The 23,384-nt window shown below is 43.6% G+C and overlaps 2 protein-coding genes across 2 annotated transcripts in view; one reads left to right on the plus strand and one right to left on the minus strand.

The window, feature by feature from the left end:
* TSPAN16 (tetraspanin 16) overlaps positions 1-2,504 on the plus strand; it is a 35,572-nt gene extending 33,068 nt beyond the window's left edge. The window contains exon 8 of the mRNA XM_044278844.1: positions 2,078-2,504. Coding sequence (XP_044134779.1) covers positions 2,078-2,131 — 54 coding nt within the window. The 3' untranslated portion in view covers positions 2,132-2,504. The remainder of the gene's footprint in view (positions 1-2,077) is intronic.
* Positions 2,505-6,209: 3,705 nt separating this feature from the next.
* On the minus strand, positions 6,210-16,475 carry LOC122929309 (Krueppel-like factor 6). The gene is made up of 3 exons (XM_044282828.1): positions 16,331-16,475; positions 11,552-12,293; positions 6,210-6,829 (listed from the first exon to the last, which is right to left on the minus strand). Exons 1-3 carry the CDS (start codon positions 16,382-16,384, stop codon positions 6,639-6,641), a joined length of 987 nt encoding a protein of 328 aa, XP_044138763.1. The 5' UTR covers positions 16,385-16,475; the 3' UTR covers positions 6,210-6,638.
* Between the last annotated feature and the right edge of the window lie 6,909 nt (positions 16,476-23,384).

Here is a 23,384-nt window from a genome sequence, read left to right on the forward strand (position 1 = left end):
CCCCTCTATAGTAGAAATCCCCATTGTGTCCCCTTAATAGTAGTAATGCCCTCTGTGCTAGCAATGCCCATTGTGCCTCTTGACAGTAATAATTCCCTCTGTGCCCCCTTCAGAGTAGTAATGCGCTCTGTGCACTGTGTCCCCTTCATAGTAGAAATGCCCATTGTGCCTCTTCACATTAGCAATGCCCATTGTGCCCCCTCCAGAGTAAAAAATGCCCATTGTGCCCCTATATAGTAGAAATGCCCATTTGCCCCTTTCACATTATCAATGCCCATTGTGCCCCCTGCAGAGAAGAAATGCCCATTGTGCCCCATCCAGAATAGAAATACCCATTGTACCCCCTTCAAAGTAATAATTGCCATTGTGCCCCCTTAAAAGTAATAATGCCCATTGTGCCCCATTAATATTAGTAATGCCCACTGTGCCCCTTCACAGTAATAATACCCTCTGTGTCCCCTCCATAGTAGAAATCCCCATTGTGCCCCCTTAATAGTAGTAATGCCCTCTGTGCTAGTAATGCCTATTGTGCCCCCTTCAAATTAATAATGCCCTCTGTGCCCCCTTCATAGTAGTAATACGCTCTGTGCACTATGCCCCCTTCAGAGTAGTAATACCCTCTGTGCACTGTGTCCCTTCCATAGTAGAAATGCCCATTGTGCCCCCTCCAGAGTAAAAAATGCCCATTGTGCCCCCTATATAGTAGAAATGCCCATTGTGCCCCCTCCAGAGAAGCAATGCCCATTGTGCCCCATTCAATGTAGAAATGCCCATTGTGCCCTCTTCACATTAGCAATGCCCATTTTGCCACCTCTGTGTTAAAAAAAACCTAAAAAAATACAGTACCTACTCAACTTGTCTGTCCGTTCCTGAAGCTCACAGTCCTCTCTCCCCTGCAGACACAGATCGCTCTGAAGCACGGTGTGGGTGGAGCTTATGCCGATTTCCAGACAGCACGCTCCGCCCACACAAGCCGGCCGCGTGATCCGTGCCTGCAGGCTGAAGTCTTCCTGCTTCACCATTCAGAAAGCCCCCGCCCTGAAGGAGGGAAGGAGTGGCGGGAGCTGAGCGGTGAGTGACAGGACCGCAGCTCCCAGCTGTCACGGAAGGTGTACAGGAAACTGGAAGACACAAAATGAATATCCGACTCACTGGATCCAAAACTAAGGAACAAAAGGGAGAGCCCTGCATCAGACCTGGCTCTCTCCCTGACTGCTCAGCCTATGCAAAAATCCCAATGGTAGATGATCGCATATCCTCGTACCTCGACTGTATAACACCTGAACATCCTATAATAGTGAGGGGACACGGCCACCGGCTCCCTACACTTGATACGGAGGGAGTCAGGGTCACCTGGGATCCAGCAAACAGAAAAACACAAATGAATGAACAAAACTTATCTGTAGAAGACTCAGAAGTAGGATCAGCATGCACACACTCCAGGAAGGAATATAAACCGCAAAGTGAAGCAGTCTGGGAAGGGATTTAAAGGGATGCAATCAGTGCAACTACATGACAGCTGAGAGAGGCTAACGAGATGAGAAAATGAAAGCAAAACAAAGGGAAGCTCAAGGAGGAGGTTCTGAAAGACATCTGTCAGAGCTTCTCAGATGTCTGGTGGTGACACCAGCACTCCAGCAATGAGCTCTTCCATCTGTATTGATGGAAGCCCTCATTTCTTCAGGACTGTGGCACTCCCTGAGGGCTGGCACCCGGGTGCATGCAGGGGTCCGGACAGCTGACAACCACGGTCTGGATTCGCACCGCAGTCCGCCAGTTGAGTACCCCTGTACTAATGTGTCTCCATGGTTACAGACTACCAACCCTATCTTTTCGATTGGCTGCTGGATTAGACCACACAGGGATTGTTTGCAGTCTGTTATCATGGAGACACATGGGTCTGGATAGGAGCTGTATACACAGAATAGTAGGAGATTTTTAGATTTTTTTTCAAGACTATTTGTCCTGGTGCTTACTTCATCCACTGGAACAATAAATCTTGAAAAAATTGCAAAAGTATACACACCTGACAGACCAACTTATAACTTATGTTCATAACTTTCTGTCTCTTTTCCAGCTTGCAGCCATGATTGTTGCTCTTGTGCTATTTTGCCAGATTGGTAATAAATAGACGTACCTGGTGCTCCCCTCCTCTGAAGCATTTCATAGTGGTGATGAGTGTGACTACATGGGTGTGAACCTGTATTACTTATATGTGCAAACCTATTGTCACTACTTTTCCCTCATAATCCTTTGTACTTGGCATGAACGGAACGTACCACAACTCGGCAGTGTCGCCCAGCGCCCGCTGTTCTGGTATGGTAGGCATGATGTTTAGCTATTATATACACAAAGTCTATTTTCTTAACTTCTTAATCATCATCCTCATCAGCGATGTCCGCTTCTTAATGTAGTATGTCAGTAGTACATATAAATGTTGTACATACATAGAGGACGCAATAATAATATGTACGTTCCTAGAAATAAAACTGGTTTAAATTGTTTACATTGATTTACTTTATTATTCGAAGGATAAAATGGATTTTGTGTCGCTCCAAAAGTGGGAGGAGCAAGCTATGTCACATGGCCAGGGGTGAGCTAACAGAGGCGCAATGGGCCCCAATGCTAAATCTGTAATAGGGTCCCTACCTACCAAGTGCCATTCATACTGGTGTTTTCTTATGGCACAAAGGGCCCTCCTTAGGCACCAGAGCTTTGATTTGACGTCTCCTCCTATAGCCGTGCCACTCTAGACAATCCCCTCTCTCTCTCTTCACATATATGAATCATGTACTAGAGAGTAGGGTTAGTGGACTCTCAAAGCCATAATCTTATGGTATTGACACTGGCTAATTCGAAGTGCGTGGGAAATGTATCAAGGGCTATCCAGAGGTCAGAACGGGAAGGACATTACAATTGCCTGGCAGAATAAGCAGGAGGCCTAGACAGAGATGAGGTAAGTAACAGGGCCAAGGTCAGGACCAGATCAGATACAACACGGTACACGATATGATAAGGACAGAAGCCAGGAAAGGATCAGATGCAAGAGGGGCCGGGCACCTTGGCTAACTGGATACAACAGACGTAGGTTGTAGCCTGGAACTGGAGTGCTGCCTAGTCTAACAGAGAGGAAGAGGGGGAAGGAGAATTTGGCTGCACAACAAACTGACATGATAAATGACTGGAACCAGAACTGGCAGCAGAAGCAGCATTGCAGGAACCGGACATGGCCACTACACATGGCCACTACAGCTATGTAGTCCCTAGTAAAAACAGCTCATCGACAGGGAAGCCAGTAATCGGACATGCACCGATCTGATATTGATGACCTCTCCTAGGTCTAGGTCATCAATAAGTAGTCCTGGAAAACCCCTTTAAGTGAAAACTTTTTATCCAGTTTTTGATAGAACATAAAACATATAATTTATGGGTCTGAGCTGCAATACTAGACAAGGGTGGTGCTGTTGCAAATAAAATAGACCCTTTTTTTTTATCTCCTGCATCCTCATTAAGGATATTGCTGCCAGGTCATGACAGATCTTTCCAGTGAGGTCAAGAACTTTTATGTTGTCACAACCATCTCCAACGTTATATCTACTGAGGAGGAAATAGCTGAGGAAAGCTATGTAAATGTGGCTATAATAAAGTACATTCAGAGTAATGAGGGTTGGTGCCTAGAGACAGACCATTGAGGTCCCCGAGGTAAGTGCCATGGCTGTTGCCTCCGTGACACATAGTATAAACACAGCTCGGTACATCGCGGCCTCGCTGCTGATTGACAGCTGATTGGATCTTAATTCCCCAGGGTGTCTCCCAATGTCATTGCCAGGATCTGTTTTTCAGGCAGGAGATTCTCTAGGGAGCAGAGCATATACTGTACAACACATAATGACTTCTACACCTACAGGTATATATCTGTGTATACATCTATACGAATATATGCCAACCACAATAGCCAAATAGCAGTATAACAGCTCGCCAAGCCCCTTCCCCCTGAATCTTAAACTAGATCCTTCAAAAATGATCCCTCCAGTTCACTCCCACCAGTAGTAGGTCATATCCAAATCCTGATGATGTCATTTATTTCTATGCTAAAAACTGCGCAATCTCATAGACATTATCAGGTAAGATGAACCAAGGATGCAAGGGTGCGAGATATGCTGACTCCAGACTTATGAAAGGAATTGTGCCATCAGAAAAATTTATGTGAACCCTTTCATGACCGGACCTAAAAAAGGCAGAATGTCCAGGTAATTTTTTTGTGATTTTGTGCAAGTGGTGGTTTAGTGACCCTAACTTTTCGATTTGTTTGACTACCAACCTAATTTTTAGCAATTTTTTTTTTTTAGATGACACTTAGGACTTTTTATTAGCATGTTGTTGTTTTTTTAGAGATTCTTCTTCCTTTTTTTTTTAGGTTTAATTTGGAGGAAAAACGGCTAATTCTTATTAAAAAGTCATTTTTTAAATTATAGCTTTTTATTTCTTAAATATGAAAACTGACATAAAAATTAATTATCGCAATGGGCTCCCTATTTTGTGATGATCGTTTTCATATATAACATGTATAGGTTTGAGTGAATGGGGTGACTATGTTGACAGCTTGCGATAGCGACGGTATTTTAAATAAAATTTTATTTTTGGCACATCATACGTTCCCCATGAGGTCATTAAAAGACCTCTGACGGGACACAGACTTTTTTTATTTTTTACTTTTAACTCCCCCCCCCCCCCACTGTTTCCACTGTAACTGGGGCTTCCACAGGAGCCCGTTATAGGGGAAAACAGACCCCTGTGGGGGCATTACACACAGGCAGAGCTGATCAGGGCTTGCACCTGCCCCGAGGCACCTGGCGGTCATGTGACCGCCAGGACTAACAGAGGTAGTGGATGGGCCTTTTCCTGCTCTCCCCCCTGCTCTTGAGTCTCCTGCAGTGCTCTCCTCCTGGGACAGGAGAGGGTAAGAGCGGTAATAAACCTCTCCTGTCCTCCCTTAGGACCCCCACTGTGTCTCACAGCCAGGACCCAACCTTTTCCTGCTAGATTGCAGGAGCAGGAGCTTTAATCCCAGTGCTGATCAGTGCTGGGATTAAAGGGCTGCCTGGCCGTTTATATACGTGCTATCTGCATGGGGTATGTGCAGATAGGAAGTACATAGCCTGTGGGCAGTCAGGAAGGAGTTAACCTTATTTTTTTGTATATCTACTATATTTAAATAAAAAAAGTTTTGACACTAGCCACTAGGCATCATATCAAGACTTCCTGTTCCTTGAAAGCAGCCACATGGACCATAGACACAATCAACTGGAGGGGACTCCTTGACCTCTGGGTGAGATTTTTATGGGCATGCTCTATGACCTGTGCAGAGATTGGGAGGGAGTAGATAAGCTGTGATATCACCTACTGAGAATGATAGATCCTGTGTTTTCTATAAAAAGGTGATATCTGTTATTGTAATCCTGTGTGTCATGATAATGCGATGGCTACTAAAAAGTTACGTGCCGTCTACCGAACAGGAAATCTTGACATGTTGTTAGGCCTAGGGGCTAGTGCAAGAACTGCATGATATTAGGTAATTATTTCCTAAATTTAGATAGTGACATGGAAAGCTAAATCATAAATCACCAAGAATTCTAAATAAATATATGCTAATAACATAAAAACGTTAATAAAACAATAGATTATCTTCTGATGACACATACCCGTTAAAGGGGTTATCTGAGACAAAAAAATGCCCCCCATATGCCCGGGCCCCTCACACTGAATATACTTACCTGGATCCCGCTCCCTGCGCAGCTCCTTGCCCCTGCACTGCCGCTGCTGCTTCTCCCCGTGTGTCGGGGGACAGCAGCTAATGGCAGGTGGGGATGGGGACGAGCCTCCCTAGCATTGCGGGTGACACCAGTGAGGCTCGCCCTTGTCCACGCCTGCCATTGACTGCACCCCCCCCCCCAGACACTGGATGTTGTCATCTGCACACAGGGAGAAGCTGCAGCGGCGGTGTGGGGACCAGGAGCAGCGCAGGGAGCCAGGTAAGTAGATTTAGTGTGAGGGGCCCAGGCATATGGGGGACATTTTTTAGTCTCGGATAACCTCTTTAAGTGCATTTGGGGTGATTGCACAGATGTCTCACTGACTATCTCTGCTGATGAGCTATCTTCCTGTACATGACCTCGGATCAATCAGATACAAAAGCCAAAAATACTCAGAAAATACAAAGATTTATTGTTACAAAAATACACAAAACTAATCAAAAAAAGTTCTGCCCCTAGTGATCATACAGTAAAATCACATGTGATAACTACATGCATGTTCACTTATATGTACAAGCCTAGATACAATGGGAATGGTGGTCTGCAATATACTATACAATACGCAATAGATGCCCAGAGGATTTGGGGAGATAAGGGAGCAAATCGAATCTCTAAAAGGAACAGCCTGGATTCAAAAGGCCCCTTTAATAACATTACTCAAAAAAAAAATAATCATGGTTTAATGTCCTGTGTACCTCTAGAGGTATTATATACATATAGCATGAATGTATATATCAGAATGTTACGGAAAGTGCTATAATAACAGGAGTCCTGACATACAGCTGATGACCACATTTTTTTTACTTATTTCCTTCTTGTTATTCTTCATAATGTTTCCTTAACAGCATGTCTTTTCATATGCAAAGCCAAATGGTCAGAACGGGCAAAAGTTCGCTCACACATGAAACACTGGAAAGGGCGAACGCCTGTGTGTTTCCGTATATGGCGGGTGAGTTCATCAGAACGGGCAAACTTCCAACCACAACCATCCCATTCACATACATAGGGCTTCTCACCTGCAAAGCAGAACATTGATTAGTATGGTTTTCTACAATGTTATTGATACTTAAAGGGTAATACAAGGATCAGAAGCTGAGTTACTGTAATAAGATGTCACAGGGTAATACAAGGATCAGGAGCCGGGTTACTGTAATAAGATGTTACAGGGGTAATAAGAGGATCAGGAGCCGGGGTACTGTAATAAGATGTCACAGGGTAATAAGAGGATCAGGAGCCGGGTTACTGTAATAAGATGTTACAGGGGTAATAAGAGGATCAGGAGGCGGGTTACTGTAATAAGATGTTACAGGGGTAATAAGAGGATCAGGAGCTGAGTTACTGTAATAAGATGTTACCGGGTAATAAGAGGATCAGGAGGCGGGTTATTGTAATAAGATGTAACAGGGGTAATAAGAGGATCAGGATCCGGGTTACTGTAATAAGATGTTACAGGGTAATAAGAGGATCAGGAGGCGGGTTACTGTAATAAGATGTTACAGGGGTAATAAGAGGATCAGGAGCCAGGTTACTGTAATAAGATGTCACAGGGTAATAAGAGGATCAGGAGCCGGGTTACTGTAATAAGATGTTACAGGGTAATAAGAGGATCAGGAGCCAGGTTACTGTAATAAGATGTTACAGGGTAATAAGAGGATCAGGAGTCGGGTTACTGTAATAAGATGTTACAGGGGTAATAAGAAGATCAGGAGCCAGGTTACTGTAATAAGATGTTACAGGGGTAATAAGAGGATCAGGATCCAGGTTACTGTAATAAGATTTTACAGGGTAATAAGAGGATCAGGAGTCGGGTTACTGTAATAAGATGTTACAGGGGTAATAAGAAGATCAGGAGCCAGGTTACTGTAATAAGATGTTACAGGGGTAATAAGAGGATCAGGAGCCGGGTTACTGTAATAAGATGTTACCGGGTAATAAAAGGATCAGGAGCCGGGTTACTGTAATAAGATGTTACAGGGGTAATAAGAGGATCAGGAGCCGGGTTACTGTAATAAGATGTTACAGGGGTAATAAGAGGATCAGGAGCCGGGTTACTGTAATAAGATGTTACAGGGTAATAAGAGGATCAGGAGCCAGGTTACTGTAATAAGATGTTACAGGTGTAATACGAGGATCAGGAGCCGGGTTACTGTAATAAGATGTTACAGGGGTAATAAAAGGATCAGGAGCCGGGTCACTGTAATAAGATGTTACAGGGTAATAAGAGGATCAGGAGCCGGGTTATTGTAATAAGATGTTACAGGGTAATAAGAGGATCAGGAACCGGGTTAATGTAGTAAGAGATTACAGGTCTAGTAAGAGGTGTTACAGGGTAATAAGAGGATCAGGAGCCGGGTTACTGTAATAAGATGTTACAGGGTAATAAGAGGATCAGGAGCCGGATTACTGTAATACGATGTTGTAGGGGTAATAAGAGCGGTTCCAGTCAAAAAAATGTTTTTCGGCATATCGCCTTCTTCAGTACAACGGGTTGAGCCGCATAGGATGGAAAGGAAAAAGCATAAAGCATAGACTTAAAGAACCCACAGTGGGTGGCAGGTCGCTGCAGTGATGTGGGGCTCTATGGCCCTGTATGGCGAGCGCTGGAACAAGGCGGTGGCACCTTTCTTGTTAGGCTACCGCCTTTCCATCCTATGCGGCTCAACCGGTTGTACTGAAGAAGGCGATATGCCGAAAAACTTTTTTTTACTCGAACCGCTCTTTAAAATAAAAGCATTGATCTAAATAGCAAAGTGGAGTACAGGAGTCTGAATTGTATTATTATCTGGTCTGGGAACCATCTCCTGCCGCCCACACAATCAGATTTGAGTACTATCCAACCTTACATTATTTACACTTTAATAAGATGTTACAGAAGTAAGAAGGGGATCAGGAATCAGGTTACTGTAATAAGATGTTACAGGGTAATAAGAGGATCAGGAGCCGGGTTACTGTAATAAGATGCTACAGGGGTAATAAGAGGATCAGGAGCCGGGTTACTGTAATAAGATGTTACAGGGTAATAAGAGGCTCAGGAGCCGGGTTACTGTAATAAGATGTTACAGGGTAATAAGAGACTCAGGAGCCGGGTTACTGTAATAAGATGTTACAGGGTAATAAGAGGATCAGGAGTCGGGTTACTGTAATAAGATGTTACAGGGTAATAAGAGGATCAGGAGCCGGGTTACTGTAATAAGAAGTTACAGGGGTAATAAGAGGATCAGGAGCTGGGTTACTGTAATAAGATGTTACAGGGGTAATAAGAGGATTAGGAGCCGGGTTACTGTAATAAGATGTTACAGGGTAATAAGAGGATCAGGAGCCGGGTTACTGTAATAAGATGTTACAGGGTAATAAGAAGATCAGGAGCCGGGTTACTGTAATAAGATGTTACAGGGTAATAAGAGGATCAGGAGCCAGGTTACTGTAATAAGATGTTACAGGGTAATAAGAGGATCAGGAGCCGGGTTACTGTAGTAAGATGTTACAGGGTAATAGGAGGATCAGGAGCCGGGTTACTGTAATAAGATGTTACAGGGTAATAGGAGGATCAGGAGCCGGGTTACTGTAATAAGATGTTACAGGGTAATAAGAGGATCAGGAGCCGGGTTACTGTAATAAGATTTTACAGGGTAATAAGAGGATCAGCAGCCAGGTTACTGTAATAAGATGTTACAGGGGTAATAAGAAGATCAGGAGCCAGGTTACTGTAATAAGATGTTACAGGGGTAATAAAAAGAATCAGGAGCCGGGTTACTGTAATAAGATGTTACAGGGGTAATAAGAGGATCAGGAGCCGGGTTACTGTAATAAGATGTTACAGGGGTAATAAGAGGATCAGGATCCGGGTTACTGTAATAAGATGTTACAGGGTAATAAGAGGATCAGGAGCCAGGTTACTGTAATAAGATGTTACAGGTGTAATACGAGGATCAGGAGCCGGGTTACTGTAATAAGATGTTACAGGGGTAATAAAAGGATCAGGAGCTGGGTCACTGTAATAAGATGTTACAGGGTAATAAGAGAATCAGGAGCCGGGTTATTGTAATAAGATGTTACAGGGTAATAAGAGGATCAGGAACCGGGTAATGTAGTAAGAGATTACAGGTCTAGTAAGAGATGTTACAGGGTAATAAGAGGATCAGGAGCCGGGTTACTGTAATACGATGTTGTAGGGGTAATAAGAGGATCAGGAGCAAGGTTACTGTAATAAGATGTTACAGGGTAATAAAAAGATCAAGAGCCGGGTTACCGTAAAAAGATGTTACAGGGTAATAAGAGGATCAGGATCCGGGTTACTGTAATAAGATGTTACAGGGGTAATAAGAGGATCAGGGGACTGGTCATTTTAATAAGATAAAAATATAAAAATTCAGACTCCTGTACTCCACTTTGCTATTTAGATCAATGCTTTTATTTCAAAGAGCGGTTCCAGTCAAAAAAATGTTTTTCGGCATATCGCCTTCTTCAGTACAACCGGTTGAGCCGCATAGGATGGAAAGGAAAAAGCATAAAGCATAGACTTAAAGAACCCACAGTGGGTGGCAGGTCGCTGCAGTGATGTGGGGCTCTATGGCCCTGTATGGCGAGCGCTGGAACAAGGCGGTGGCACCTTTCTTGTTAGGCTACCGCCTTTCCATCCTATGCGGCTCAACCGGTTGTACTGAAGAAGGCGATATGCCGAAAAACTTTTTTTTACTCGAACCGCTCTTTAAAATAAAAGCATTGATCTAAATAGCAAAGTGGAGTACAGGAGTCTGAATTGTATTATTATCTGGTCTGGGAACCATCTCCTGCCGCCCACACAATCAGATTTGAGTACTATCCAACCTTACATTATTTACACTTTAATTAGATGTTACAGAAGTAAGAAGGGGATCAGGAATCAGGTTACTGTAATAAGATGTTACAGGGTAATAAGAGGATCAGGAGCCGGGTTACTGTAATAAGATGTTACAGGGTAATAAGAGGATTAGGAGCCGGGTTACTGTAGTAAGATGTTACAGGGTAATAAGAGGCTCAGGAGCCGGGTTACTGTAATAAGATGTTACAGGGTAATAAGAGGATCAGGAGCCAGGTTACTGTAATAAGATGTTACAGGGGTAATAAGAGGATCAGGAGCCGGGTTACTGTAATAAGATGTTACAGGGTAATAGGAGGATCAGGAGCCGGGTTACTGTAATAAGATGTTACAGGGTAATAAGAGGATCAGGAGCCAGGATACTGTAATAAGATGTTACAGGGTAATAAGAGGATCAGGAGCCGGTTACTGTAATAAGATGTTACAGGGCAATAAGAGGGTCAGGAGCCGGGTTACTGTAATAAGATGTTACAGGGGTAATAAGAGGATCAGGAGCCGGGTTACTGTAATAAGAGGATCAGGAGCAGGGTTACTGTAATAAGATGTTACAGGGTAGTAAGAGGATCAGGAGCCGGGTTACTGTAATAAGATGTTACAGGGGTAATAAGAGGATCAGGATCCGGGTTACTGTAATAAGATGTTACAGGGTAATAAGAGGATCAGGAGCCGGGTTACTGTAATAAGATGTTACAGGGTAATGAGAGGATCAGGAGCCAGGTTACTGTAATAAGGCGTTACAGGGGTAATAAGAGGATCAGGAGCCGGGTTACTGTAATAAGATGTTACAGGTTAATAAGGAGTATTATTAATATTAATACTAGTGAGGGTAATACATGAGGTAGTAAAGAATCATGATGTACACCGCTATGACCCTTCTTACCAGTGTGTGTACGTAGATGTGCTTTCAGATGGGAGCTCTTGGTGTAAGTTTTGTCACATCCATCATGGGTACAGCTGTGGCAGGTGACATTTCTGTTTGATGTTCGTCTTCCTGGTTTCCGTTTTTTTTCCTTCAGTGTATAAGCCATGGATTGCGTACTGCTCTGGTTGGATGGTTGTGGTAATATGTAGTAGGACATGTTGGAGGAAAAAGGCTGGTAAGATTGGCTGTCGAGAACAGAAAACGTTGTTTTTGGTAAAATTGGAACAGGGTTTGCAGAGAAGTGGGTGCTGGGATTTCCAGTTGATAGGAGATCTTGTTTAGGTGGCAGTGAATACACATACCCCATAGATTGCTGCATGGAGTAATTGATGTCTATCTGTTGGTTAGATTGATTGATATTGGTTGATCCCTCAGTCTGGGGTACCTCCACTGAATGTACATCTAAAAATACAGGATCTGTGTAATTGTTTTCAGAGGACTGGAGCAGGGTTTCAAAGATATCAGACTGGCACATATTAGTGATCCCCAGGATGTGACCTTGGGTGACTGGCATCTCTGAGGAGTATCCAACATCAATTGCCAGATCTAAACGGTTGTTTTTCAGGAAATCTAGGTCCCAGGATGTGTCTTCATTTTTTATTTGGCACGTGGTCAAATCAGGAGCAGAGTATGAGTACTGACCACCAGGGGGCACTGTAGACGCTTCTGGTCCAGTTTGTGATGTTGCACCATTCCATATCTGATGATGAAAAAAATGTTTATTAATTGCAGAAGGTCTCAGGCTTCGTATCCATTGTTAAATTTATTATCTGGGGCTTAGGGACGGGGTTTTCACATTTTCAGCACTAATGTAGTTAAAGTGGTTGTGCCAAGATAAAAAGGTATCCCCTACCCACAGGACAGGGGCAAATTGATCATTGGGGGTCCAATCACTGGGACCCCACAGATCACTAGAATAGAGGATCCACCTACTGGAGCGGTAGGGGACACATGCACTGACATGCCATCCATTCTTTATGAAACTGACATGGATAGCCAAGCTTTGTACTCGACTATTTCCAGTGGCCCCATAGAGAATGAGTTGAGCAGCTGCATAGGCTCAACCTTCCAAATGTCCTGCTGAATAGTTGTTAAAAGGAGAATTCACAGATTACCACCCTAATAAAACGTAGCCTTTAATCAATGTATAGTAAAAAGTAACCCACAATGATGGACATACACAAGAAATAATAAACAAAAGAAAGAAAGATATTGTCTTCTCCAGGGAAATAGGAGAGGCTGTTCCGTAGGTACAGGTGTGGGTAATACGATGAGGGAACTATCCCTGATATTAACCCTACAATCAAGGCCCTGCCTACAAAACGGAACAGCTGCCCCGATAGGGGCGATCCCGTGTTCAGGAACCTCCTATACGCCCTTGGATGGCCCTGAAAAAAAGGGGGATGTATAAGTGGCCCAACCTGGTAAGGTGGCCTAAAGTGGGTCTAAATAGCTGACCTACCCTAGATGCTGAAAATAACAAATTCCAGATACAGAAAAACAAAAAAAATATTACGTGCAAAGTAGTCGGATTCAATAAATCTTCACGCGATAAGACACCTACTTTCTATCATGATAGATGGTACTGAAACAATAGGTGCCCTAGTCTCAACGCGTTTCGCCCCCAACACTGTCTATGGGCTCATCAGGGGACACTTATCAAAAGTTGCAATAATATGGATGTAGTTAAAACAATAGAAAACCGACCAGATGGTTCAGATGAATCACTGCACCAGTAGGCTTAACCAGTCACCCCACTCCCTGGACCTGCATTGCACTGTGTATCTGAGACATCATGTGACTGTTTCGTAGCCCGACTATCTTATCCTATCGTGGAATTCCTGGGTGTACCTACCCGAGCCTGGCTACAATACGGTGATATGCAAGTATTTGGGTTGTACTGCCCCTTGTGGCAGCAAAACACCCCATCAACAATAGCAGGCATTGATTGCTATGGGACTGTACACCCAATATTGATTATACATTGGTGGTCTACCTGGCTTGATTCATGCATCTGTATCTGCATGATCTGCAAGTGCAGCAACATATTGTATTAATACCGAGGGGGTCCATCTATAGTTATCTCTTTGAGGGGGGCCGCCTGGCTTGTTTGTTATATACAGAATTATTGTTTTGATTAGTACTGCTTATTAATCCCTGCACCCAACTGGTTAAGCCTACTGGTGCAGTGATTCATCTGAACCATCTGGTCGGTTTTCTATTGTTTTAACTACATCCATATTATTGCAACTTTTGATAAGTGTCCCCTGATGAGCCCAGAGACAGTGTTGGGGGCGAAACGCGTTGAGACTAGGGCACCTATTGTTTCAGTACTATCTATCATGATAGAAAGTAGGTGTCTTATCGTGTAAAGATTTATTGAATCCGACTACTTTGTACATAAAATAGTACATTTTTTTTGTTTTTCTGTATCTGGTATTTGTTATTTTCAGCATCTAGGGTAGGTCAGCTATTTAGACCCACTTTAGGCCACCTTACCAGGTTTGGCCACTTATACAACCCCCTTTTTTTCAGGGCCATCCAAAGGCGTATAGGAGGTTCCTGAACACGAGATCGCCCCTATCGGGGCGGTTGTTCCGTTTTGTAGGCAGGGCCTTGATTGTAGGGTTAATATCAGGGATAGTTCCCCCATCGTATTACCCACACCTGTACCTACGGAACAGCCTCTCCTATTTCCCTGGAGAAGACAATATCTTTCTTTCTTTTGTTTATTATTTCTTGTGTATGTCCATCATTGTGGGTTACTTTTTACTATACATTGATTAAAGGCTACGTTTTATTAGGGTGGTAATCTGTGAATTCTCCTTTTGATATAGACTGTCCCTATTACACATATACCTACTGGCGGGTGATTGTCAGAACTGTGATTTCTTTGAATAGTTGTTAAACCAGCTACATATTATTGACTAATGTGGATAACACCCCCAATGTTATCATGCTACTTCAGGAGAAGTAGCGCATGCGCAGTGTGCTTTACCTTTCATTTACAGAGGGGTCATTATCAGTCTGTGCCAGTCCCCCTCAACGAGGCCACCCATGTATAGAGACTCATTGTAAGTGCTCCATGGTATGGAGACTTATTGGCAATGCTCCATGGGAAAACAATATAGAAAGATGTAACTACCAAGGAAAGAGAACTATCTCTCTAGTGCCACCTTGTGGAAGTAGCTCCCTATGAGTCAAAATCCGACTTTTTAATACTCCTTGGGACCTGACAAGGGAAAATAGCCAAATATCCATTTGTAGACAGCCAGAATCCTACTCCATACTGATGAAGAGCTAGCACCCCGCAACAGCTGTCTACGGATGGATATCTGGCCTGGCTATATTCCCTTGTCATGCTCCAAGGCTTGTTAAAAAGTCGGATTTTGACTCGTAGACATCCTCTTCCACAAGGTGGCGCTAGAGAGATGGATCTCTTTCCTTTTGAAGATACCTCTCTGAATATTGAGTCCCCATCAATGAGAAAGCTGATCACTCCGCAACCGAGATGAGGATCGGCACATGCCCAAAACAAAAATAACGCCTCTGTCGTACAAAACGTTAAACTCTGCGCATGCACCGGCGTTTTGCTGGAGCGACCTGTAGGTGACATCGGAGGCGTAAAATGAGGGCTAGTCTAGTGACAATTCAGCAGGGCTATTTCGCATCTAGCACAGGAGTATCCGCCGGTGCAACTAGAGACCAAAAGTTTAAAAAGATCCTTTCATGTCATACAGAGCGGCGTGATACGGTGTATCAGTGTAAAACCTGCCAGTGGGATCCCTTTATGGAAACCGTGAAAAAAAAAAAAAACTGAAGAAAAAGTGACTGCTCACAGATGCATACCATAATACGGCTGTGTGCATGAGCCTGCTGTATGCAAATAATCAAAAATTTCAAGCCAACTTTTTTTTTATGGAAAACTTTTTCATAGGGGTTCCTGACTGACACTGTAGTCATGTATGGAGACAGGGTAGCCTTAGGCTAGGTCTACACGACGACATTTGTCGCGCGACATTTTGTTGCACCAATGTCGCGCGACAATTTTTATAATGGCAGTCTATGGTGTCGCACTGCAACATGCGACATGCTGCGACTGCGACGCGACAGTTGCAGAAAATCCATTCAAGATGGATTTTTCTGCGACTGTCGCGTCGCAGTCGCAACATGTCGCATGTTGCAGTGCGACACCATAGACTGCCATTATAAAAATTGTCGCGCGACATTAGTGCAACAAAATGTCACGCGACAACTGTTGCGCCCTATCTGTAGCGCGACTTTTTGTCGCGCGACAAATGTCGTCGTGTAGACCTAGCCTTATTCTACTTGTCACAGTACCATCATTGCCTAATTATATAGTACCCAAATCAAACAGCAAATAAATAATAATATAGAGTGCCGCCACCACCGTACACTGTCTAAGTAGCAGCGCCACAGTACTGTCTAATAACAGTGCTATACAAGTAATATTACATTTCATGGTGGTAACAGCCCCCCCCCCCCCCCCCCCTAATGTGCCCATTCCAGTAGGGGAAGAAAATACACCCTGTGTGACTACATAGGATAAAAATTGACAACCACTATCTATGTAATTTGTGCAAAAATAAACATATACAGTATATATCTATATATATTTAGATATAATATATATATACACACACAAACACATATACTAATAAAAAAATCTAAGAATAAAATATAATAAAATATATAATTAGTACAGCGGCCACTTACCTGATTGTTATCATATATGAACTGACCCTGAAAATCGCAGGAAGCTAACGCCATCCTCCCTATATACACATACAGCGCAGTGGAAATATAATATATCTAAATCTATACAGTCTTCGAGCCGCTCGCCGCTGCCCTCGGCATTCAGTCTGTCATGAGATAACCAGAGCAGGGAAAATAGTGTTCTATTTTTTTTTTTTTTCAAAGAAATTTGGTGGTTTTGAGGGCACCGTCTGATTGGTAGGAAGATGGAGAAAGCTCCGCCCCTTGGTTCATCTCCCCGCCTTTTCTCAGTGACTGTGTCATCAAATTAAAGTGAAGAAATAGCATTTTGTGTGTATGGTGGAAATGATAGTATGGAACAGAGTACGCAGAGATATTCTATAGGATTTTTTACGCAACACATAAACACAGAGCACAAGTCACTTCATGCTAATTTATGTTTTTTTAATAGTGTAATAAAATGTAATACAATAATATATTATTTTTAAATAATGCAAAATGATCAGTATTGGAAAATTCAATTCAGCTGATTCACCGAATAAAAAATAAAAAAATTGCTTTGTGATGAATTACTTAATCACGAAGCGCATTTCTTAGTAAGTAATGGGTGCGATGACAGGGAACGGCGATTACGCTGCTCTCGATCATTGTACCCATCAGATGCCGCGTTTATATCTGATTACGGCATTTGAAATCAATATTACAGTGTATAACTTAAAAAAATAAATATATATATATATATATCTTACTTACCGCATCCATTTGATCGCGAAGAGCCGACTGCCCGACATCTTGATTGAAGATCCAGCGCAAAATCTTGCACGGCCCCTGATGACGTAATAAGTCACTGCGCACAGGAATTCGTGTGGGATCTTCAATCAATATGGCGGTTGCCAGCTCTTCGCGCTCAAACAGATGAACTAGGTTAGATTTTTTTAAATATTTTTTTTACCGCCATTCATGGAAAATTAATTTGTTACCACGAAGCGCAAGGAAATTTGGCTTCACGGTGAATCGAATTTTCCCTGAAATTATGATCGAAGTTCACTTTGATTAGATACTGGGACACTTGCCACAAGAGGGCGTAAAAGTGCTTCCCCGCTGCCCTATAAAAAAGGCTGTCAGAGGCTACTTTTGGGTAGTGTACCTCTTGGTGAGAGATCGCTGACTGCTAGACTTGCCTCTACGATGCACTCAAAGAAATTTGTCCAGTTGACAAGAGGGGGTGCATTATTGGACCGAGAGAGGCAGGAAAGTTGTTTTGATGAACTTCCCGCCATCCAGGCCATTCTCAGCTAGCTATTAGGAGGTGTTGAGAGCAGAGGATACATGCAGGCACACACACACATGGCCAACAGGCTCTGGAAGGTCCAGACAGACCACCAATAGAGAGTAGCATGATCAACTCCCACAGTTTTGTTAGCCGCCATCCAGTCATGGGTCGCCCCTTCATTACATACCCCTGTCTCTGCCCGGACCATTTCCAGGTCCTTAGCAAAAGGAAACTTGGTGTTATGGTGCCCATTATGTGTCCTGCCATTGACAGACAGCCCCCATTGCCTTCACTTGCAGTGGTTCCATGAACAAGAAACCTGGACTGCTACACACTGAAACTGTATTGTCTTCCATGATGAATCCAGGTTCTATTTGGGATCCCATGACGGTGAGGTCTGAGTATGGAGACTTTGTGGTAAGTACTTCAGTCCTGCCTTAGCAGTGGAGCAACACACTGCCCCAACTGCTGTATGACGATCTGGGGAGCCATTGAATACGACAGTCTATCACCGGTAGTAATGAAACAAGAGACACCAACAGCTCAGTGATATGTGAAGGACATCCTGCCGCCACATGTGCTCCTCTCATGGCAGGGCTTCCAACTGGCATTTTTCTGAAGGCTAAGGCTACATGCACACGACCATTGTGTGTTTTGCGGTCCGCAAATCACGGATCCGCAAAAAACAGATGGCGTCCGTGTGCGCCAAGCGCAGACAAGAATAGGACAGGTTATATTTTTTGGGCGGACAACGGAACGGAGCAACGGATGCGGACAGCTGTCCGCATCTTTTGCTGCCCCATTAAAGTGAATGGGTCCGCATCCGAGCTGCCAAAACTGCGGCTCGGATGCGGACCAAAACAACGGCCGTGTGCATGAGGCCTAATGCTTGCCCAAACACAGCAAGGGTTTCCCAGGAAATTCTCCATCAGATTAGAACACTTCCTTGTCTTGCTGATCTCCAGATTCATCACCAATCAAGCATTTATGGGATCAGGTGGGGCGCCAACTTCACAAACCTACAAGTCTGCAGGATCTACAGGCCCAGCTGTAACATCTGTGGGCAAATGTGTCGCAGGAACCTGTAGGCGTCCATGCCCAACTGTATCTCATAATGTATCCAGGCTAGAGGCCATATCTCATCTTGAATCCAGGCTAGAGGTGGCCCAACATTGTCCTAGAGCTTACTCTTCCCAATAAAATAGTCTTTTTGCTATAATATCGTAATCACTTACACACATCATCATTGCATTCACATGTAGAAAGCTTCATTCTTTTCCAGCAACTCATTCTTGGTGTGTTATGTTTTTTTTGTCAATGAGTGTACTACAGGAAATGTATGACTAGGCATAACTTCCAGGCCAAGAGTCTCAGAAGCCTGACCTCCAGCAATCAGTTGACCGCCCGGGTGGCTTAATTTGCAAAAGTGTTTGTCTTGGTGAAACTCCCTCTTTAAATATAATAATAGTAAGGATATACTGTATCTGTCCTAAAGGACTTGTCCAGGATCAGAAAGTATGGTTGATTTATTTCAGAAACAGCACCACGCCTGTCCACTGGTTGTGTGTGGTATTGCAGCTCAGTTACATTTACTTCAATGTAGCTGAGCTACACCCATGGACAGGTGTGGTGCTGTTTCTGAAAGTAGGAGTATTTAAGGACTTAGGGCTCATGCACACGACAGTATGGCTTTTTCAGTGTTTTGCGGTCCGTTATTTACGGATACGTTTTTTTGTTTCCGTTGTGTTTTTGTTTTCTTTCAGTTTTTCCGTTCAGTTTTTCCGTATGCCATATACAGTATACAGTAATTACATAGAAAAAAAATGTGCTGGGCATAACATTTTTAATAGATGGTTCAGCAAAAACGGAACGGATACGGAAGACATAAGGATGGATGCATTTCCGTATGTGTTCCGTTTTTTTTTGCAGACCCATTGACTTGAATGGAGCCAAGCACCGTGATTTGTGGACAAGAATAGGACATGTTCTATCTTTTCACGGTATGGAAATACTGAAACGGAATGAACACGGAGAAACTTCATTTTTTTGGGCTGAACCATTGAAATGAATGGTTCAGTATATGTACAGCATACTTAACTAAAAAAACTGACAGTATACTGAACGCAAAATACTGTCGTGTGCATGAGCCCTAATAGTCATAATAGTCATAATGGGCTTGATCACCAGATCACGAATCATGAAGTTCACTTTGTTAGAAGGGTCCTCCAATGTTAAGCTGATAACTAAATGTTCTGCTGATGGTACCCCCAGCAATCAACTGCAATTTTTGAACATGCAAGTGTTTGGTTTCCCTGCAGCGCTCCCACAGGTAATATGGAGCATTACACTCTCAGAAGAGCGTTGGTGCCAGTGAACGGACCCTCACCAAGCATAAAGTGATGGCATATCCTAATGATATCCTAATAGAGAGTTGCCCCAAATGTAGTAAACCACCATTGCATCATAGGGCAGATGGCATGGGGTTATCTCTAAACAGAGCATTGGGTTGAAATTAGGGTCTATCCATTAAAAAAAGAAACATGACAAATGCCTAAAAAAGCTCCATATTTTGTACAAATGCCCAGTTGTCTTCACACATCACTACTTCAGCACAACCTGCTCCTAGAATGCTTGCTGGACAGATTTAAGGGAGGGATAGATAAGGCCTCCAGAGTCATTATCTACTTCACTCCCCTGCAAAACATGCAGCACATGGAGTCCGATAACACTGAGTGACGTTAGGTTACATGACTGCAGCTTATTTTTTTTTTAAACTACAGAGCTCGAACAGATGGTTTCACCAGGGCTGCTATTACTACCAATAATGTCTATGTAAGAGCTAATACTAAGTCTCCAACATGGAGGACTAAGCATGAATCATGAAGTAAACCACTTTCTCCACAGGTCTACTTTTTACTGAACATCTGGTTCCTGGTGGTTAGCAGTACCTTTTATATGGGGTCCATGTGACACAGTGATGTCCCAATACAGGGCAAAGATCAAACCTGGCCAAGAGAGGCATGACTCAAAGCTGCTGGGCCAAAATGCAAGGACCAAAATACTATGTGCCATTTACACTACTGGTGTCTTTTTATGTGGCAGAAATGCCTTTGGACCCCATCAACCTTACAATAGTGAAACCTCGGTGGGTGAGTAATCATAACATGGTAGCAGGGAGGATATGGTTCCAGGTGTCATGTTGTTGGAGGAAAGTTCCTCCCAGCATCTTGGAGGGATGTTGAGAATGGCACCAAAACCGTGGCAAATAAGAAGGTCATTATTTCTAGTCAGTGAAGAAAGAGAGACTACAGTGTTCGAAGACATGCAAGGGTTTGGGTGGAGACTGCAGAGTGGACACATAGGAGACAAACAAGAGGTGTGAGACCACCACCACCAAAATGCTGTCATCAATGTGTATCATGCTGTAGAAGCTGTTCAGTAAAGTTGTATGCATTTAGCCACATATCAGTGACTATTCCTGTTCAGCTGTAGTACCCTCCTAGTAAGTATCTACCCATTTTGGAACTTTACACAAACACAAAGGCCTGGATGGAACTGCTACTTGTGCATTTCCCACTACTATTCTACTGTGGGCCACCATTACGGAGCAAAGAGTTGACACCCAGGACCGAAACCCCTTTGAGTGTTTCTTTTCCATGACAATCACCCCCTGGATATTTGCTAAGAATGGAGGTCTGAGACAGACAATAGGACCAGCCCAGACTAGGCATCCTCTTTCCAAGTGACCCCTAGCCGCCACATCGGTTTCCTCTATAGTACATATGCCCTTGCAGGCATCTGTAAACATTATCAAGGAAAAGTATAAAAATGTTTGCAAACGTAAAGTGGAGCAGTTGCTCATAGCAACAGATGTGGTCGACAGTTCAACCCTTCCTTTTACGGTCTGCGACTTCATAGTCTTTTTGGACATTCAGTGTCTAATGCCTGGTGGTCCATTGTGGTCAAGAGCATCTAAATCCTAGTGGCCCAGTGGAAACTCAGTACTAGATTGTAAGAGGTCCTTTGAGGTATGGGACCATCTTCACAGGGTATAGCTGAGGTACGGCAACAAGCAGGCTTTACTCCACAGAGGCGCATAAGCATAATCTTCTGCACTTCGTTTTTGGGTGACACTTTCCTGACCCCATCATAGGGTTTATATGTCAGCCCTTCAGCCGACTAACACTTCGGAACTGAGACACAACCCCAAAAACAATGTCTGATTCCTGCTTGGGGCTTGTGGGAAATTATCATCTGGTGGTGCTGGTGGCCTGGAGGAAAATAAAAATAGAACCTGTTTATAAAATAAAGTAAAAATAGATATGATATTTTCTGTTAAAATAATCATTGCGGTTATTTGTGACATCCATGTCAATGGTCGCTGAATAGGCCCAACTGCAAGTTTAAGCGAGTTGTTGGTCAACAGAATAACATTGGGCCCTCTGTCTACCACAACCTTGGCTTGACAAGCATAGAACAAGTATACCAAGATCACCAGGAGCCCAATGGGCCCTAGCATCTGTTGGAGCTAGCCCAGTAGCTGGGATCTGATTGGTTAAGGGCTCTTTCACACCTGCGTTCTTTTCTTCCGGCATAGAGATCCGTCGTCGGGGCTCTATGCCGGAAGAATCCTGATCAGTTTTATCCTAATGCATTCTGAATGGAGAGAAATCCGTTCAGGATGCATCAGGATGTCTTCAGTTCCGGACTGGAACGTTTTTTGGCAGCATGCTGCGCTTTTTGCTCCGGCCAAAAATCCTGAAGACTTGCCGCAAGGCCGGATCCGGAATTAATGCCCATTGAAAGGCATTGATCCGGATCCGGCCTTAAGCTAAACATCGTTTCGGCGCATTGCCGGATCCGACGTTTAGCTTTTTTAGAGTGGTTACCATGGCTGCCGGGACGCTAAAGTCCTGACAGCCATGGTAAAGTGTAGTGGGGAGCCGGAGAGCAGTATACTTACCGTCCGTGCGGCTCCCGGGGCGCTCCAGAGTAACGTCAGGGCACCCCAGGCGCATGGATGGCGTGATCGCATGGCACGTCATCCATGCGCATGGGGCGCTCTGACGTCATTCTGGAGCGCCCCGGGAGCCGCATGGACTGTAACTATACCGCTCCCCCGCTCCCCACTACTACTATGGCAACCAGGACTTTAATAGCGTCCTGGCTGCCATAGTAACACTGAAAGCATTTTGAAGACGGATCCGTCTTCAAATGCTTTCAGTATACTTGCGTTTTTCCGGATCCGGCGTGTAATTCCGGCAAGTGGAGTACACGCCGGATCCGGACAACGCAAGTGTGAAAGAGGCCTAATATAGCTTGCTCCTTGTGGCATACACTGTGTGATATAACACAAGTATAACAATTAAATAATAAGCAGTATTTTTATCTATATTACCCATAAAAATGTGTTTTTTGAGGTTTTCGATTTTAATTTATGAAATATTATAAGTGAAGAAGTTCAAGATGTCAAAGGGCCATAAGTGAAAAGTTTGGAGGAAGTTCATGGCAATGCCTGTGTTTTCAGTGTTCCTCTATTTCTTGCTGTTTTACCAATTCATCGAAGGTGCAAAAAACTGTAAGTTTCTGCCAGCCAATAACATGTCCTCTAAAATGCAGCATGTGCAGAGAATTGTGAAACGCTTTTATCATGCGAGTTCCTTTTATAGATTTCCTTCTTAAGACAACACGAAGGTGTGATGAAAGCCACCAAGATTTCTGCTTCATAAACACATACTGCATGTAGTGCAGCCCTATAGACTAGGGTCCTAGCTCTAAAGC

Source organism: Bufo gargarizans, chromosome 2, assembly GCF_014858855.1.
Source record: "Bufo gargarizans isolate SCDJY-AF-19 chromosome 2, ASM1485885v1, whole genome shotgun sequence".
Classification (NCBI taxonomy): Eukaryota; Metazoa; Chordata; class Amphibia; order Anura; family Bufonidae; genus Bufo; species Bufo gargarizans.

Bases quoted from the DNA above. Each gene is read 5' to 3' on its own strand.
- LOC122929309 (XM_044282828.1), bottom strand. From the start codon at position 16,384: ATGGCGTTAGCTTCCTGCGATTTTCAGGGTCAGTTCATATATGATAAC. The intron at 12,294-16,330 runs GTAAGTGGCCGC...TTTCATCATCAG, and splicing joins TCATATATGATAACAATCAG to ATATGGAATGGTGCAACATC. The intron at 6,830-11,551 runs GTAAGAAGGGTC...TCTGCTTTGCAG, and splicing joins ACATCTACGTACACACACTG to GTGAGAAGCCCTATGTATGT.